This window comes from Leptodactylus fuscus, chromosome 2, assembly GCF_031893055.1.
Source record: "Leptodactylus fuscus isolate aLepFus1 chromosome 2, aLepFus1.hap2, whole genome shotgun sequence".
Lineage (NCBI taxonomy): Eukaryota > Metazoa > Chordata > Amphibia > Anura > Leptodactylidae > Leptodactylus > Leptodactylus fuscus.
This window is the reverse complement of record NC_134266.1, coordinates 7,285,136-7,304,174: the sequence shown is the minus strand read 5'-3', so window position 1 is coordinate 7,304,174 and position 19,039 is coordinate 7,285,136. Positions and strand designations below refer to the sequence as shown.

General features: G+C 45.6%; 1 protein-coding gene across 2 annotated transcripts; it reads right to left on the bottom strand.

Annotated features, from left to right (window-relative positions):
- Positions 1-482: 482 nt before the first annotated feature.
- On the bottom strand, positions 483-11,604 carry SPICE1 (spindle and centriole associated protein 1). Of its 2 annotated transcripts, none has more exons than XM_075262520.1 (18): positions 11,551-11,604; positions 9,103-9,198; positions 8,757-8,804; positions 8,116-8,262; positions 7,581-7,683; positions 7,322-7,443; positions 7,064-7,185; positions 6,777-6,913; positions 6,048-6,185; positions 5,661-5,920; positions 5,441-5,572; positions 4,810-4,951; positions 4,455-4,628; positions 2,281-2,600; positions 1,775-1,946; positions 1,306-1,408; positions 1,012-1,096; positions 483-564 (listed from the first exon to the last, which is right to left on the bottom strand). In XM_075262520.1, the coding sequence occupies exons 2-18, from the start codon at positions 9,196-9,198 to the stop codon at positions 511-513; spliced, it is 2,355 nt and encodes a 784-aa protein (XP_075118621.1). In that variant the 5' UTR covers positions 11,551-11,604; the 3' UTR covers positions 483-510. The 2 variants fall into 2 exon arrangements, with proteins under 2 accessions (XP_075118621.1, XP_075118622.1); XM_075262521.1 differs by having other exon boundaries at positions 1,775-1,943.
- Between the last annotated feature and the right edge of the window lie 7,435 nt (positions 11,605-19,039).

Below are 19,039 nucleotides of genomic sequence, written 5' to 3'. Positions count from 1 at the left end.
TGGCCGGACCCCTCCAGCTCATCCACCCGTGAGACTACTTGGCTTTACATACTCTCTTATGTACTAGCACCACATCTAGGCTCAGGTTGGGTCTGGTATTACACCCCCATTTACCTCAATAGAGCAGAGATGCAGCAAAAAAAAAGCAGCCATGTTTTTCTAATAATGGACGATAAAACATCTCCCATTTGTACCATGTATTCCTATGGGGAAATCTCATCGCTGGAGAGGGGTCTGTGCAGCTGATGTGTTGTCTGCACTAAAACAGGGTAACAAGCCCTCAACTGACAGAAGTTTTAGGAAACTGGGAATCTAATCTGTTCCTTTGAGCAACAGTTTCTATGTAAGAATGTTCCATAAGGTAGCGCTCACGTTGCCTCCCCCTTTAGCCTGTAGAACAATATCTGAGATCAGACAACATGAAAAAAAATATCAATTTTATTTAAAAGTGTTATAAATTATGTATAAATATAAAATATGAAAGTCCGGACGTCACCGATCAGCGAGGAGTCACGAGACGTGGGTGGAAAGTGCGAACCAGCCCTCCTCCTTGTCCTTACCAACCTGCCAGAGAGGGGAGAGCAGTCAGAAGTGGGGCTGGTACTTGTAGTTCATTAGTAAGATATCACAGAAAAAGCAGATACTGGCCAATGTAGCTATGTAGGGAACAGCGCCACCCTTGGCCATAGGCTGTGTCTAGAATTCAGCTGCATTATCAGACACAACAACATAGTCAATGGCTGCTTTTTATTCAATGTCTGAAACATCAGGGCGTCAAAGAGACACGGCCAGCAACATTAAAGATGGCTGCTGCAGAGTCTCCCAAATGTACGCCCCCTACAGTCTAGCTATGACTATAAGTGATAATTGACCACCAGTGTCTTCTGGTACAGGGGGGCGCTATCTATACAGTTATTCTACTGTATAAGAGAAATCTCTCTGACTCCCCCATTATAATGCTCCAACCTCAATTCCCCCGAGACCCCCCACCATCCTAATGAATCTCCTTACCTTCACCCACGGTCCGTCTGGTGCCGCTCTCCCCCCTCTAGACGAGACACTCATCGATGAGTTAGATCTCTGAGAGGCGCTTGATCTATAAGAGAAGTGGAATGTCAGCTCTGCAGCGCACACAGCAACGTCCTATTAATTACAACCAATGATATCTGCTGCAATGCATTGTGGGAGATGTAATGATACAGGAGTCTGCTGCAGAAAAAAAAAACCATCTCCCAGCATGCAGCTGGACTATGTTGATGCAAAGGAATAGGATCTACTGTAGAGCCTTGTACCCCCTTGTCTTACCTGCGCCCACTGCCCCTGCTGCCCGGAGATGGGGTCTCCTCAATAGAAGAATCTGTAAACTGCGGCATCGGGAGAACGGCATCAATCAGCCGCACTCTTCTTCCTGGTGGAGTAAGAGACATGGCGGCTGTGAGAGCAAACATCACTGTGGTTATAGAAACCTAAAGCTCCAGCACTACAACCCTCATCATACTACGTGTCTGTACACCTGACAGTATATACTAATGGCCCCATAAACCTCTCTGCTCTAGATCCTGGGGTAATGGGGTGCACAGACTGAAGGGTCTACAAGAGGTAACCATTAGGAGGGCCAAGGGGAAGGGGCCAGGTAAAATCTGAGTCTCCTTCACCAGGCCGCAGCATTGGGGAAGGAGCCACAAGCTGGAAGGTCCCGAGATCCTCCTCTACAGAACATGGACAGGGGGAATAACAGAGAAAAGATGGAGCTAATCCCCTGCAGGCACAGTACCCGGCTCCTCCGGCTGCGGTGTGATGGGGGAGATGGCGGGGGAGACCACCAGATTCTGTTTCTGTTGCTCGATCAGTTTCAGGAGTTTATCTCGAGCCTCTGCACTCTGCCGATTCAGCTCCGCAATCCGCATCTCCATGGTCACGGGACTCTGTACAGACGACGCCTCCTGCTGGAGAGATACAGGACAGACATCAGAAATTATCCCTGGGTAGTAACAGTGTACTTCACAATCCATCCTGCACTGTCATTATGCTCCAGTCACATCCAGAGCTGCAGGCACAATCCAGTTTGCTTCATTTTGGCTCTATCCTTACACCTCACTGCTGCCCCAGCTTCTTCAGTTTCGGTACAGTATGCTTTGCTGGTAACAGCCAACAGCATCGCAACTGCAGCTCTGGATGTGACTGCAGCTCTGGATGTGACTGCAGCTCTGGATGTGACTGCAGCATAGAACATGAGATAAGCAGTTCATCATTCATTGGAATATAACGCACGGGTTTTACCTTATTTTCTGCCATCACTTGTGAAGTGTCGGTACTGTCACTGGCTCTGCCCGTCCTAGAACTGAGCTGCATCAGCTGAGCCTTCAGGGCGTTATTCTGACAGCTCAGCTCAGCCATCCGGGACACAATATCATTATCACTGGCCATGTTAGTGCTAGTACCCTCCGACTCCGTACGGTGATGACAGACAGGCAAATCTGTAGTGACACAAGGTAAACTCTGAGCAGAGGACGGCGAAATCCACCTCCGTGCAACCGGATCACGACCATGGACTGATGAAGACTGACCAGAAGATGAAAGATCATGGCTGCTGAGAGGACCTGCAATAAATAAGGGAAAATATCCATGAAATGTTACACAAGGAGCCTGCTATAAATATAAATCTGCAGCATCACTCAATATATACCGATACCTCTTGTATTATACTCCAGAGCTGCGCTCACTATTCTGCTGGTGCAGTCACTGTGTACATACATTACTTATCCTGTATTATACTCCAGAGCTGCGCTCACTATTCTGCCGGTACAGTCACTGTGTACATACATTACATTACTTATCCTGTATTATACTCCAGAGCTGCGCTCACTATTCTGCTGGTGCAGTCACTGTGTACATACATTACATTACTTATCCTGTATTATACCCCAGAGCTGCGCTCACTATTCTGCTGGTGCAGTCACTGTGTACATACATTACATTACTTATCCTGTATTATACTCCAGAGCTGCGCTCACTATTCTGCTGGTACAGTCACTGTGCACATACATTACATCACTTATCCTGTATTATACTCCAGAGCTGCGCTCACTATTCTGCTGGTACAGTCACTGTGTACATACATTACATTACTTATCCTGTATTATACTCCACAGCTGCGCTCACTATTCTGCTGGTGCAGTCACTGTGTACATACATTACATTACTTATCCTGTATTATACTCCACAGCTGCGCTCACTATTCTGCTGGTGGAGTCACTGTGTACATACATTACATTACTTATCCTGTATTATACTCCACAGCTGCGCTCACTATTCTGCTGGTGCAGTCACTGTGTACATACATTACATTACTTATCCTGTATTATACTCCACAGCTGCACTCACTATTCTGCTGGTGCAGTCACTGTGTACATACATGACATTACTTATCCTGTGATATACTCCAGAGCTGCGCTCACTATTCTGCTGGTGCAGTCACTGTGTACATACATGACATTACTTATCCTGTGATATACTCCAGAGCTGCACTCACTGTTCTGCTGGTGCAGTCACTGTGTACGTACATTACATTACTTATCCTGTATTATACTCCAGAGCTGCGCTCACTATTCTGCTGGTGCAGTCACTGTGTACATACATTACATTACTAATCCTGTATTATACTCCAGAGCTGCGCTCACTATTCTGCTGGTGCAGTCACTGTGTACATACATTACATTACTTATCCTGTATTATACTCCAGAGCTGCGCTCACTATTCTGCTGGTGCAGTCACTGTGTACATACATGACATTACTTATCCTGTGATATACTCCAGAGCTGCACTCACTGTTCTGCTGGTACAGTCACTGTGTACATACATTACATTACTTATCCTGTATTATACTCCAGAGCTGCGCTCACTATTCTGCTGGTGCAGTCACTGTGTACGTACATTACATTACTTATCCTGTATTATACTCCAGAGCTGCGCTCACTATTCTGCTGGTGCAGTCACTGTGTACATACATTACATTACTTATCCTGTATTATACTCCACAGCTGCGCTCACTGTTCTGCTGGTACAGTCACTGTGTACATACATTACATTACTTATCCTGTATTATACTCCAGAGCTGCGCTCACTATTCTGCTGGTGCAGTCACTGTGTACATACATTATATTACTTATCCTGTATTATACTCCAGAGCTGCGCTCACTATTCTGCTGGTACAGTCACTGTGTACATACATTACATTACTTATCCTGTATTATACTCCAGAGCTGCGCTCACTATTCTGCTGGTACAGTCACTGTGTACATACATTACATTACTTATCCTGTATTATACTCCAGAGCTGCGCTCACTATTCTGCTGGTACAGTCACTGTGTACATACATTACTTATCCTGTATTATACTCCAGAGCTGCGCTCACTATTCTGCTGGTACAGTCATATGCAGCTAAGTAACTTACATGAGGACCGGTCCTTGATATCTGACCGTGATTTCTGTGTGGGGGGAGATAACATGATTGCAGGCTGAAAGTCCAGCACAGAAGTCGCTTCCCTCAGTGATGTCGTCATCTGTGTAATGCTGGACACATCATAACCATGGGGGGGCGCTGCTGAGCCTCCAGACTCTTCTAAGCCTGCCACCAAACAATACATAGATTATATATACACACATATAGAATTATATTATAGAGCGGCCCCCACTGGCAGATTTACCAAAAAAGCTGAGTGAGTGAAGCCTGTAACTGTGACCATAATAGTCGTCACTCAGCTTTCCCAGGAGCAGATAGACGTAATAGACGCTTGGCAGTCACTCACCTTGTTCTGTCATGGAGCCTGTGGTGTGGGCAGGGCTGGGGTGAGATGGGGCTATCGCCTGTTTTGGGCTGGTCATAGGAGGACTCACTGTAACCTCTGCAGGAGAAGCCGGTGACCGGTCAGACACGAGCTGGTGACTGCCCTGTGGAAGACAGAAGCGTGGCTGTGAGCGTCCACGGCCACAAATCCTAATACTAGTGTGGAAGTCATGTGACAGAGACCCCACCCCCATTCCCGTGACTGGGGAGAGGGCTCTCAATTGTCTGAAGTGTCCGAGTGTTCTGTGGTAGACTCAGACGATCACTTTACTGCAGTACCAGACACAGCCACAAATACAAAAGAGGCGCTCTGCTGGGCACTGCAGTGAATGGCCCTGCTGCTGGAACCTCAGTGATCAGCTGTAACCAGTGTGGAAACCTCTAATTCTCTGCAGCGCCACCACAGGGGAAATTAAACATTACACAGTATCCATTCATGTGCAGTACAGGACAGGTCGGGTCCTCCAGAGAGAGAGACACTCTTTATAGCCACTCTCTACTCCAGCCAGGCCTGTACAAAGGACTCCCCCTCTATTAACCCAGAATTCACACAGTGTGAATGGGGCCCCAAGCTGAAAGTTTCCGGCCATTACCGGTGACAACAAGCTGCCATCTTTTATGGCGAGTATTTCGGCGGTCAGGGCGTCTATCAGTAGGCGCTGTTCGCTGAGCTCGTCCTTCAGCCGCTGCCTCTCTAGAGACTCCTGGCGCAGCTGGCGGTCGCTCTGCGGAGGAAGCGGAAGGCCTTAGTCAGTACTACCGATTATTATACAGATGACCCTGCCTGACCTCTCCTGACTCCGCCCACTTTACCTCCTTCAGGTAGGACACCAGTCTCCTTATAGAGCTGACCAGGGACAGGGTGAAGCCGGTCAGCCCCTGACACTGCGGCATGGAGGACACTTCCCGACCTGTCTCCGTCTCGTAGGTCTCCAGCTCTCTCTCCACCTCCTGGATCATCTGGTTCAGGACATCCAGGCTGGACTGACTGCAGCTGGACGTCTCATAGGTGGAGACAGCTGGGGGCGCTGTTCTCTGACCGCTGGACACGTGCGAGGGTCTCTTCTTTTTACCTTCAGCAGAAAGACGCTAACAAACATCTACTAGTTTCCATTTCCATGGCTCTACTGTGTGACATATGTTTGGAGTTTGGCCAGAGGGGGCGCTGTTTTACATCTGACTCTCCAGCATCTCTCCTACCTTTACTCTGGAGCTTGCGCTGGTTTATGGGTTGGGGGTTTAATACACGGCCGATGACAGAAACGGTCTGGGGCTCCTCTCGCTCCTCCTCGGTCAGGCGGGTTTTCACTTTGTTCACAGCTGCGGTGGCGTTTAATGCTGGAAAGAGAAGCGGCATGTGAATACTGCCTAAAGGAAGGCAGGCTAAGATTACTGCACACAACATGGCGGACATACCCAGCTGTCCCTGTGAGCAGGAGCAAACAGCAGAGTGCCAGGTAGAAGGTCTTATTTACTATACACCCCCCAGGCAACCCCCAAAGTGGCTCCAAATCTCCGATAACCCCTTCCCCTTTAAATCTGGGCTTGGGGTTCATTCTGGTGGAGCTCATTACCATCATTACCATATTATGTTCAGTAAGAAGTGAAAGGTACGTAGACATTTGTAACCAATTATTTTATTGCTCCTCTACAAATGTCTTGGTCAAAATTTTAACTCTCCGTTTTGAGTACGCAGCTCCTATGCAGACCAATGCACAATCCCCGTCACCTGATGCTGCCGCCGCCATGTCTTCCTCTTCTACGGTCTTATAGGTTACCCAGCAAGTGTACAATGAATGGAGTAACATGTGACTTCAGGGTCAGACTACACCGGGTCTGTAGTCTGTAATCATGGAGACACATACATCTGTCTATACAAAGTTGCTGTATGTTTTAGATGCGCATCGTCATGAGTAGAAGAATTCTCACCAGTCTGGTTGTTCGGGGGGTGAGGAGCACATTTGGGAGTTACAAGGGGGTTCTCCATATTCAGAACTTTATCCCCGGACCTCGACCACTCCTCAGATTTGAGACGAGAACTCTGTTCATTCAATATCCGCCGGACCCTGGAGGAAGATGATCAGATATCAGAAGGATCGTCCTGGATGTCAAATGACTGCCCGACACACCCTTGTGCATCCACAGAGCTGAGCGCCCTCCTGCAGCTTTATCCTGTCTGATGACATATGGGTATAGGTGGAGCGGAGATGACTTACCTCTCTGTATAAAGGCTAGGTTGGAAGCTGATGGAGACCTCCTCCTCCTCCTCCTCCTCCTCATCATCATCATCATCATCATCAGTGCCCTCAGACGGGATCTTCTCCACTTCATTCAGAGCCTAAAATCACAAGAGGTCAAACACCATCAAGTTCCATTTTCTCCTATTCACCTCCAGAAGGTTGTCACAGCCCCGCCTCCATATTCCATGTTAATAGACCCAAGCCCCACCCCTCAGAGCGGGGGTTCCCCATCACCTGAGAGTCCATGATGCTCTCGCTGAGGATGGACAGGCGGGTAGGGGGGTCCTTCTTTTGTGCAATAGGGCACCGTGAAGTTTCCAAGTCACAGGACGGCGCCATGGTCACATTTGGGAAACCTGGAAAATAGAGAACAAACACGTATAGAAGGGGAATCCATCTGGACAGGAGAGCTGACAATCTAATGTAGACAAGGACACCACTCAGCCATCCACCATGAATGAGCAGGACAGCTACATATAGAAGTCACTAGCACCTGTGTGCCTGCGGGGGGCGTCTCCAAACAGATCCTTCACCACAGCCATGGCCCTGTCTGAGCGCTCCAGGACGTCCTTCATCTGGTACTGATCCGAGAGGATCTGCCGGGAGAAACACAAGATAAGATAAGCGAGCAATCCTAATATGCAGGCGTGACCCAATATGTAACTACTGCTCACTTGGCCCTCAAAGTCTTAGGATAGGTCACCAATTGAAGATCATGCTAGCTCAGACCCCGTTTGAAGCAGCTGCGGCACCCGCCTTCCACTTTTCAGGCCATGTGACGTCATGTTCATTGGTCACATGGCCTATTGGCAACTCAAGTCTTATTCAAGTGAATGGGCTGAGCTGCAATACCAAAAACAGCCACTATACAATGGATGGCGCTGTGCTTAGTAAGTGGTGAAGAGGCTGTAGCCTCTTCAAACAGCTGATCTGTGGGAGTCTCAGGTTTAGGACCCCTACCTAAGGATAGGTCAAAGGTTCCTAAGCCTGGAGAACCCCTTTAACCATGCGGCTGCTGCCCTGCTCACCTCCATCATCAGAGCCAGCCGCCTGTCCTCTAGGGGGTCCGGGGTGCCTCCATTCTGCCTCCTCCATTCTTTCTTCAGCGACTTCTTCTTTAGCTCCCATTGGGCCAAACTCTGGTTCTTGGACTTGTGGATTTCATGGCGATGCGCCTACAGCAGAGGTGACATACAGGACAATGAGGCCGAGCCAATGGCAGACCAAGACCAGAACAGTCGCAGACATTTCTGCCCCAAATCTGCTAAAGGGCTGGTCGGCCCCATAGTCGAGATCTCTGCTTGCTGTCAGTAGATGAGCACATTCTCTGTGCCGAGGTGTCCGTTGTTCTGCTCCATCAGACACCTACATAAAGGAGTCTATCAAAGAACCGTGCAGGACTTTTTGGGTCCAGTTATTTTAGGCGGAGCCTCTGACCCAGATGTGAACCCAACCTTCTATATATATCCTGGGGCTGGAGTATATCCCATTCATGTGCAGCTGACACAGGTGGAGGGTTTGTCACAGTGTATCAGAGCTCTCTCCTGTAATGGGCAGGATGTCCAATGTGTTCACAGACACTGATACCAAGCAAAGAAGAAATCCTCACAAGGAGGTGAAGTCCGGACAGACGGGCACTTATCTTATCTTATCTTATCTCTTATCTTACCAGCTCCTCCGGAGTCGCACGATGGACGCCAAGATCATGGATCGAACTCTGAAACATAACAGAGAAACTGGATGAGAAGTGAAGCCCAGATGAGAGGAGGGGAGTAAAGACCCCCCAGGGCAGAGTGCGGGGCCTACACTACAAGTAATACACAGATATGAGGAGGGGAATAAAGACAACCCCCTCCCCCGGGGGAAAGTAGAAGTAATACACGGATATAAGGAGGGATGTAACGCCCCCCCCCTTCCCCCTAAACCCCAGGGCAGAGCCCCTCCGGGGATTATGGCCGCCGTCCAACGCTGTGGGAGGAGCTGAGTGATGTCACCAGGAGGACGCCGATACTCACATCCCAGGCCTGGCGCACTTGTGCCCTCTTCTTGCCAGCTGCTCCTTTCTTCACTCCAGATCGACTGCTATGAGGGCGAGGGAATCGTACCGACATCTGAGGAGACGAAGGGAACAGTGATCAGCTGAAGAAACCCCCCGACCCAATCCCAGACCCTACAGTGACACCCCATAATCCCAGACCCCTCATCACCCTCCAGTGACATCCCATAATCTCAGACTCCTTGTTACCCTCCAGTGACATCCCATAATCCCAGACCCCTTGTTACCCTGCAGTGACATCCCATAATCCCAGACCCCTTGTTACCCTGCAGTGACATCCCATAATCCCAGATCCCTTGTTACCCTGCAGTGACACCCCATAATCCCAGACCCCTTGTTACCCTGCAGTGACATCCCATAACCCCAGACCCCTTGTTACCCTGCAGTGACATCCCATAATCCCAGACCCCTTGTTACCCTCCAGTGACATCCCATAACCTCAGACCCCTTGTTACCCTGCAGTGACATCCCATAATCCCAGACCCCTTGTTACCCTGCAGTGACATCCCATAATCCCAGACCCCTTGTTACCCTGCAGTGACATCCCATAACCTCAGAGCCCTCGTTACCCTGCAGTGACATCCCATAATCTCAGACCCCTTGTTACCCTGCAGTGACACCCCATAATCCCAGACCCCTTGTTACCCTGCAGTGACATCCCATAATCCCAGACCCCTTGTTACCCTCCAGTGACATCCCATAATCCCAGACCTCTTGTTACCCTGCAGTGACATCCCATAATCCCAGACCCCTTGTTACCCTCCAGTGACATCCCATAACCTCAGACCCCTTGTTACCCTGCAGTGACACCCCATAATCCCAGACCCCTTGTTACCCTGCAGTGACACCCCATAATCCCAGGCCCCTTGTTACCCTGCAGTGACATCCCATAACCTCAGAGCCCTTGTTACCCTGCAGTGACATCCCATAATCTCAGACCCCTTGTTACCCTCCAGTGACATCCCATAATCCCAGACCTCTTGTTACCCTGCAGTGACATCCCATAATCCCAGATCCCTTGTTACCCTGCAGTGACACCCCATAACCTCAGACCCCTTGTTACCCTGCAGTGACATCCCATAACCTCAGAGCACTTGTTACCCTGCAGTGACATCCCATAATCCCAGACCCCTTGTTACCCTGCAGTGACACCCCATAATCTCAGACCCCTTGTTACCCTGCAGTGACATCCCATAATCCCAGACCTCTTGTTACCCTCCAGTGACATCCCATAATCCCAGACCTCTTGTTACCCTGCAGTGACATCCCATAATCCCAGATCCCTTGTTACCCTGCAGTGACATCCCATAATCCCAGACCCCTTGTTATCCTGCAGTGACATCCCATAACCTCAGAGCCCTTGTTACCCTGCAGTGACATCCCATAATCTCAGACCCCTTGTTACCCTGCAGTGACACCCCATAACCCCAGACCCCTTGTTACCCTGCAGTGACATCCCATAATCCCAGACCCCTTGTTACCCTCCAGTGACATCCCATAACCTCAGACCCCTTGTTACCCTGCAGTGACATCCCATAATCCCAGACCCCTTGTTACCCTGCAGTGACATCCCATAATCCCAGACCTCTTGTTACCCTCCAGTGACATCCCATAATCCCAGACCTCTTGTTACCCTGCAGTGACATCCCATAATCCCAGATCCCTTGTTACCCTGCAGTGACATCCCATAATCCCAGACCCCTTGTTACCCTGCAGTGACATCCCATAACCTCAGAGCCCTTGTTACCCTGCAGTGACATCCCATAATCTCAGACCCCTTGTTACCCTGCAGTGACATCCCATAATCCCAGACCCCTTGTTACCCTGCAGTGACATTCCATAATCCCAGACCCCTTGTTACCCTGCAGTGACATCCCATAACCTCAGAGCCCTTGTTACCCTGCAGTGACATCCCATAATCTCAGACCCCTTGTTACCCTGCAGTGACATCCCATAATCTCAGACTCCTTGTTACCCTGCAGTGACACCCCATAATCCCAGACCCCTTGTTACCCTGCAGTGACATCCCATAATCCCAGACCCCTTGTTACCCTCCAGTGACATCCCATAACCTCAGACCCCTTGTTACCCTGCAGTGACATCCCATAACCTCAGACCCCTTGTTACCCTGCAGTGACACCCCATAATCCCAGACCCCTTGTTACCCTGCAGTGACACCCCATAATCTCAGACCCCTTGTTACCCTGCAGTGACATCCCATAATCCCAGATCCCTTGTTACCCTGCAGTGACACCCCATAACCTCAGACCCCTTGTTACCCTGCAGTGACATCCCATAACCTCAGAGCACTTGTTACCCTGCAGTGACACCCCATAATCCCAGACCCCTTGTTACCCTGCAGTGACGCCCCCGCTCCCGGTTTCAGGGCCCCGGGCTCCGTTCTCACCTCTACAAACCACAGAATCCCTTCTGATTGAACGTTACCGCCGCTGCGGCCTCCAATCGGCGCCGGAGATCCGGATCCTACGTCACTTCCTGCTCTGTCCCCATGACAACCGTCCAACAACCTGCCCTGACAGTTAGTAGGCGGGGCCGGAGAGGCGGCTGTATATAATGTATATAGTGTATATAGTGTATACTACCCGGCTGTATATAGTGTATACTACCCTGCTGTATATAGTGTATACTACCCTGCTGTATATAGTGTATACTACCCTGCTGTATATAGTGTATACTACCCTGCTGTATATAGTGTATACTACCCTGCTGTATATAATGTATATAGTGTATATAGTGTATACTACCCTGCTGTATATAATGTATATAGTGTATATAGTGTATACTACCCTGCTGTATATAATGTATATAGTGTATATAGTGTATACTACCCTGCTGTATATAGTGTATACTACCCTGCTGTATATAATGTATATAGTGTATATAGTGTATACTACCCTGCTGTATATAGTGTATACTACCCTGCTGTATATAGTGTATACTACCCTGCTGTATATAATGTATATAGTGTATATAGTGTATACTACCCTGCTGTATATAGTGTATACTACCCTGCTGTATATAGTGTATATAGTGTATATAGTGTATACTACCCTGCTGTATATAGTGTATACTACCCTGCTGTATATAGTGTATACTACCCTGCTGTATATAGTGTATATAGTGTATATAGTGTATACTACCCTGCTGTATATAGTGTATACTACCCTGCTGTATATAGTGTATACTACTCTCCTGTATATAGTGTATACTACCCTGCTGTATATAGTGTATACTACTCTGCTGTATATAGTGTATACTACCCGGCTGTATATAGTGTATATAGTGTATATAGTGTATACTACTCTGCTGTATATAGTGTATACTACTCTGCTGTATATAGTGTATACTACCCTGCTGTATATAGTGTATACTACCCGGCTGTATATAGTGTATATAGTGTATATAGTGTATACTACCCGGCTGTATATAGTGTATATAGTGTATATAGTGTATACTACCCTGCTGTATATAATGTATATAGTGTATACTACCCTGCTGTATATAATGTATATAGTGTATATAGTGTATACTACCCGGCTGTATATAGTGTATATAGTGTATATAGTGTATACTACTCTGCTGTATATAGTGTATACTACCCTGCTGTATATAGTGTATACTACCCTGCTGTATATAGTGTATATAATGTATATAGTGTATATAGTGTATACTACCCTGCTGTATATAGTGTATACTACTCTGCTGTATATAGTGTATACTACCCGGCTGTATATAGTGTATACTACTCTGCTGTATATAGTGTATACTACTCTGCTGTATATAGTGTATACTACCCGGCTGTATATAGTGTATACTACTCTGCTGTATATAGTGTATACTACCCTGCTGTATATAGTGTATACTACTCTGCTGTATATAGTGTATATAGTGTATACTACCCTGCTGTATATAATGTATATAGTGTATATAGTGTATACTACCCTGCTGTATATAATGTATATAGTGTATATAGTGTATACTACTCTGCTGTATATAGTGTATACTACCCTGCTGTATATAGTGTATACTACCCTGCTGTATATGGTGTATACTACCCTGCTGTATATAGTGTATACTACCCTGCTGTATATAGTGTATACTACTCTGCTGTATATAGTGTATACTACCCTGCTGTATATAGTGTATACTACCCTGCTGTATATAGTGTATACTACCCGGCTGTATATAGTGTATACTACCCAGCTGTATATAGTGTATACTACTCTGCTGTATATAGTGTATACTACCCAGCTGTATATAGTGTATACTACTCTCCTGTATATAGTGTATACTACCCAGCTGTATATAGTGTATACTACCCGCTGTATATAGTGTATACTACTCTGCTGTATATAGTGTATACTACCCTGCTGTATATAGTGTATACTACTCTGCTGTATATAGTGTATACTACTCTCCTGTATATAGTGTATACTACCCTGCTGTATATAGTGTATACTACTCTGCTGTATATAGTGTATACTACCCTGCTGTATATAGTGTATACTACTCTGCTGTATATAGTGTATACTACTCTCCTGTATATAGTGTATACTACCCTGCTGTATATAGTGTATACTACTCTGCTGTATATAGTGTATACTACTCTCCTGTATATAGTGTATACTACCCGGCTGTATATAGTGTATACTACTCTGCTGTATATAGTGTATACTACCCGGCTGTATATGGTGTATACTACCCTGCTGTATATAGTGTATACTACCCTGCTGTATATAGTGTATACTACCCTGCTGTATATAGTGTATACTACTCTCCTGTATATAGTGTATACTACTCTGCTGTATATAGTGTATACTACCCTGCTGTATATAGTGTATACTACTCTCCTGTATATAGTGTATGCTACTTTGCTGTATATAGTGTATACTACTCTCCTGTATATAGTGTATATAGTGTATATAGTGTATATAGTGTATACTACTCTCCTGTATATAGTGTATACTACCCTTCTGTATATAGTGTATACTACCCTGCTGTATATAGTGTATACTACCCTGCTGTATATAATGTATATAGTGTATATAGTGTATACTACTCTCCTGTATATAGTGTATACTACCCGGCTGTATATAGTGTATACTACCCTGCTGTATATAATGTATATAGTGTATATAGTGTATACTACCCTGCTGTATATAGTGTATACTACCCTGCTGTATATAGTGTATACTACCCTGCTGTATATAATGTATATAGTGTATATAGTGTATATAGTGTATACTACCCTGCTGTATATAATGTATATAGTGTATATAGTGTATACTACCCTGCTGTATATAGTGTATACTACCCTGCTGTATATAGTGTATACTACTCTGCTGTATATAGTGTATACTACCCTGCTGTATATAATGTATATAGTTTATATAGTGTATACTACCCTGCTGTATATAGTGTATATAGTGTATATAGTGTATACTACCCTGCTGTATATAATGTATACTACCCTGCTGTATATAGTGTATACTACTCTGCTGTATATAGTGTATACTACCCTGCTGTATATAATGTATATAGTGTATACTACCCTGCTGTATATAATGTATATAGTGTATATAGTGTATACTACCCTGCTGTATATAATGTATATAGTGTATACTACCCTGCTGTATATAGTGTATACTACCCGGCTGTATATAGTGTATACTACCCTGCTGTATATAATGTATACTACCCTGCTGTATATAATGTATATAGTGTATATAGTGTATACTACCCTGCTGTATATAGTGTATATAGTGTATATAGTGTATACTACCCTGCTGTATATAGTATATACTACTCTGCTGTATATAGTGTATACTACCCGGCTGTATATAGTGTATACTACCCTGCTGTATATAGTGTATACTACTCTCCTGTATATAGTGTATACTACCCTGCTGTATATAGTGTATACTACCCTGCTGTATATAGCGTATACTACCCGGCTGTGTATATAGTGTATACTACCCGGCTGTGTATATAGTGTATACTACCCGGCTGTGTATATAGTATATAATACCTTGCTGTGTATATGGTGTATAATACCCGCCTGTGTATATAGTGTATACTACCCGCCTGTGTATATCCGGCTTACATTGGGTTCACACCAGCGTTCGGCACTCCGTTTTCAGGTTTCTGTCTTCTGCATGCCAACCTGTCATGCCGAGTCCGGCTGTGAGCGGCGGTGAGCGTTTTATGCTCTCTGCGGCAAAGCCGTTTTTTTTTTTAAACCGGACACAGAGTACTGCATGTCTGACTCTGTGTCCAGTTTTAAAAAAAACGGTTTTGCCGCGGAGAGCATAAAACGCTCACCGCCGCTCACGGCCAGACAGCTTTCTCACCCTTTCAAATGAATGGGTGAGAAAGAGTCCTGCAGGTTTCCGTCTCCTGCCTCTGTTTTGTGCAGGAAACGGAAACCTGCAGAATGGAGACCGGCGCAGATGTGAACGAGCCCTGAGTAGTAATGGGACCCGTGTACGATCACGGAGGTCTGTCTGCGCCTTTTGTGAGTTATTACAATACATTACAATTACAGGTCGGCGCCACGTTTACCGTCAGTTAACAAGATCCTTCATGATTGTTATCAGCCGCACATACAAAGATGAGGCAGTGACCGTCCCCCGCCGCCGACAATGAATGACTTTACCAAGCGCACGGCCCCATAGACCCGGATCACAGCAATCCTATAATAGAGGCCTCGGCCTGTTGTTGTAACATTTCCCTACAAGATCAAATATCCAAATTATCAGCAGAGGGAAAAGTCAAGACGTCCCCGGAGCTGAAATCTATAATCAGACCATGAATAGAGTGACGTAGAAAGCACCGAGTAGTCATTATCACAGGCTCAGGCCGATGCAAAGAAGAAGGAGGCCAGATATTATCTGCTTCATGATGACCTTTCATAGCTTGTTATTCAAACTGTATGAGGTCTCATGTTTTGTAGGACAACTTGTAGTTTCTGGGGTCTTGTGTTTTGCAGGACTGGTTGTAGTTTTTGGATTCTTGTGTTTTGCAGGACAGGTAGTAGTTTCTGGGGTCTTTTGTTTTGCAGGACTAGTAGTAGTTTCTGGGGTCTTGTGTTTTGTAGGACTAGTAGTAGTTTCTGGGGTCTTGTGTTTTGTAGGACTAGTAGTAGTTTCTGGGGTCTTGTGTTTTGTAGGACAAGTTGTAGTTTTTTGGGTCTCTTGTTTTGCAGGACAGGTTATAGTTTACGGGGTCTTTTGATTTGCAGGACAAGTTGTAGTTTCTGGGGTCTTGTGTTTTGTACGACTAGTAGTAGTTTCTGGGGTCTTGTGTTTTGCTGAACAGGTTGTAATCACCCAATGTAATAATATGTCAGCGTACCTCAACTTATCTGTACCAAAACCAGCTGGACACCAGCAGCAGAAATGGACTTCACCTATAGCAATTCTTTTCCCCAGTACTCAGTTATCCCCATGACTTACAGTAGGGGAAGATTATGCAATAACTGGACAGTACATGAAATATAAAGAGTGTATCACATCCACATTACAAATGTCATTTTTTATCAGTGTCTTCCAATACTCAGAAATCTCCAAGACTTACAGTATGACAGAATTAGGTCCCATGGCCAAGTGTACTGTCCGAGGTGGGGGTGTTTATAGCGGATTACACTGGGTAACACGTCCAAGTGCCATTCATGATGCATTCACTGATAGGGGGGCTTCCAAACCATTCTGTATCATTGGCGCAGATCCGGATAAGGGGTTGTCCAGGATAAAAAATAAAAAAATATTACTTGTGGCAAAACGAAAGCCCAGCAGCAGGATGAACGATGAAACACCGGATCACTGGGGACAGGTGAATATGTTTGGGGTTTTTTTTTGTTTTGTTTTTCACCTTCCCCTACCTAATATAATAAAAAATTATCCTGAGCATCCCCCTTTAACCTCTCATACTCGTCTCTCCGGTTTACTCCCATTCACGTCTATGGTAGTTACAGACAATATGTAGAATGGCAGGTTTGTCTGTCCCTGTAATCCTGAAATCAACCCTAGTGGAACCATCTAGCTGCTCTGCGGTTGAGCGGTTCAGAAGAGAAGTTTAAGGATTTTCTTGAGAAAGTATTACCAGTTGGGGTCTGAGGTGTCTACCCCAACAAGAGAGATCAACATCCGGGAGTCTCAAGAACTAGAAGAAAAGGCCTTCAAGGAACATTCCGGTCATAACACAGGCTAGAGAGCAACTTAGTGATCGTGGGGGGTCCGTCTGCAAGGAACTCAGCTGGTTTTGCACCCCAGTTTGGTCTGAAATATGCACGCCCTGCTCCATTCATTTCAATGGGAGAAAGCTGAGCGCTGTACTTTGGCAATGCTGGTCCTGTTAAAATGAATGGAAGGTGAATCAAATTTTCAAGTAGTGAAGGGGAAGGGTAACTTCTTAGTTAAAGCTGTAATGGGAGCCACTATAGAAGAAAGAGATAGGAGAAATCTCCCATAGTAAATAACAAACCTCTGCAGCCCCCTGACACTAGTACGATCTGCCCAATCCTGGATGGCTGCTCTTTAGCGAGATCCATAGAAAAGTTTCTACAGGAAGTTACTTACCCAAAACTTAGTTTAACAGTATTTTCTGATACAATCATCTGTGTTAAGGGCAACACAGTGGCTCAGTGCTTAACACTGTAGCCTTACAGCGCTGGGGTCCTGGGTTCAAATCCCACCAGGAACAACATTTGCAAGGAGTTTGTATGTTCTCCCCGTGTTTAAGTGGATTTCCTCCCATTCTACAAAGACATACTGATAGGAAAAAAAAATGTACATTGTGATGATCCCAATATGGGGCTAGCAATCTACGTAAAAAAAAAAAATCATCTGTAGATTAGATAGATGTAGATTAGATAGATGTACATTCTTTGTAGAACTCATTCCGTTTTCAGTAAACAGTAGAATGATGGGATTTACCAAAATCCTCTTCCTTGGTCTCCTCTGTGCACAAGACACTTCCCCAGAAGGATTTTGGTTACATTTTTTGTGTCAGTGTCAGCTGTGGGGTCCTCCTATGTGTCTGACAGATAGTTGTTGCTGACACTGATGTCCCCGGATGTCTCTGACAATTGCTTTGGGCTTCTTATCCACCATCCGGACTATCCTGCGTTACAACCTTTCACCTGTTTCTCTCTTCTGTCCACATCCAGGGAGATTAGCTCCAGGGCCATGGGGTGTAAACTTCTGGGTTATGTAGTGAACCGTGGCTAAAAGAACAACAAGATCTCTGGAGATGGACTTGTAACCTTGAAATTGTTCATATTGTTCCACAATTTTGGTTCTCAGACAGTTCTCTTCTCCTTTTTCTGTTTTCCGTGCGCAGTGCACACAGACACTGCAGAGATTGAAACAACTTCTCCCCTTTTTGTCTGGCTTCAGGTGTGATTCTTATATTACTCACACCTGTTACTTGCCACAGGGGAGACTGAACCAGCATCACATGCCTGAAACAAAGTTATTTACCCACAATTTTGAAGAGTCGCCAATAAATTTGTTAGGCCCATTTTTTGAGTTTTGTGTGAAATTGTCCAATTTGCCGTTTTTTGTTTTTTTTTCGTGTTGTTGCAATGCACACAAAAGAAATGAACCTGTGTATAACAAACTGTGGAATTGCAAAAATATTCTGGGATAAGGACTTCATTTTCTGGAAAAATTTCAGGTGTGCCAAAACACACAGCTGTGACTGTACAATACAAGAAATGTGATAACAGTGTACATATTGCTATAAGACGCTACAACATTTATTATATGGTTATTGTTATTGCACTGTCAGTAATATTGGGTAGGGGGTGTAGATAACTATCTATGTGATATGTAATAACAGAGGGGTAATTTGAAGCTTCTGGGCCTCGATGCATA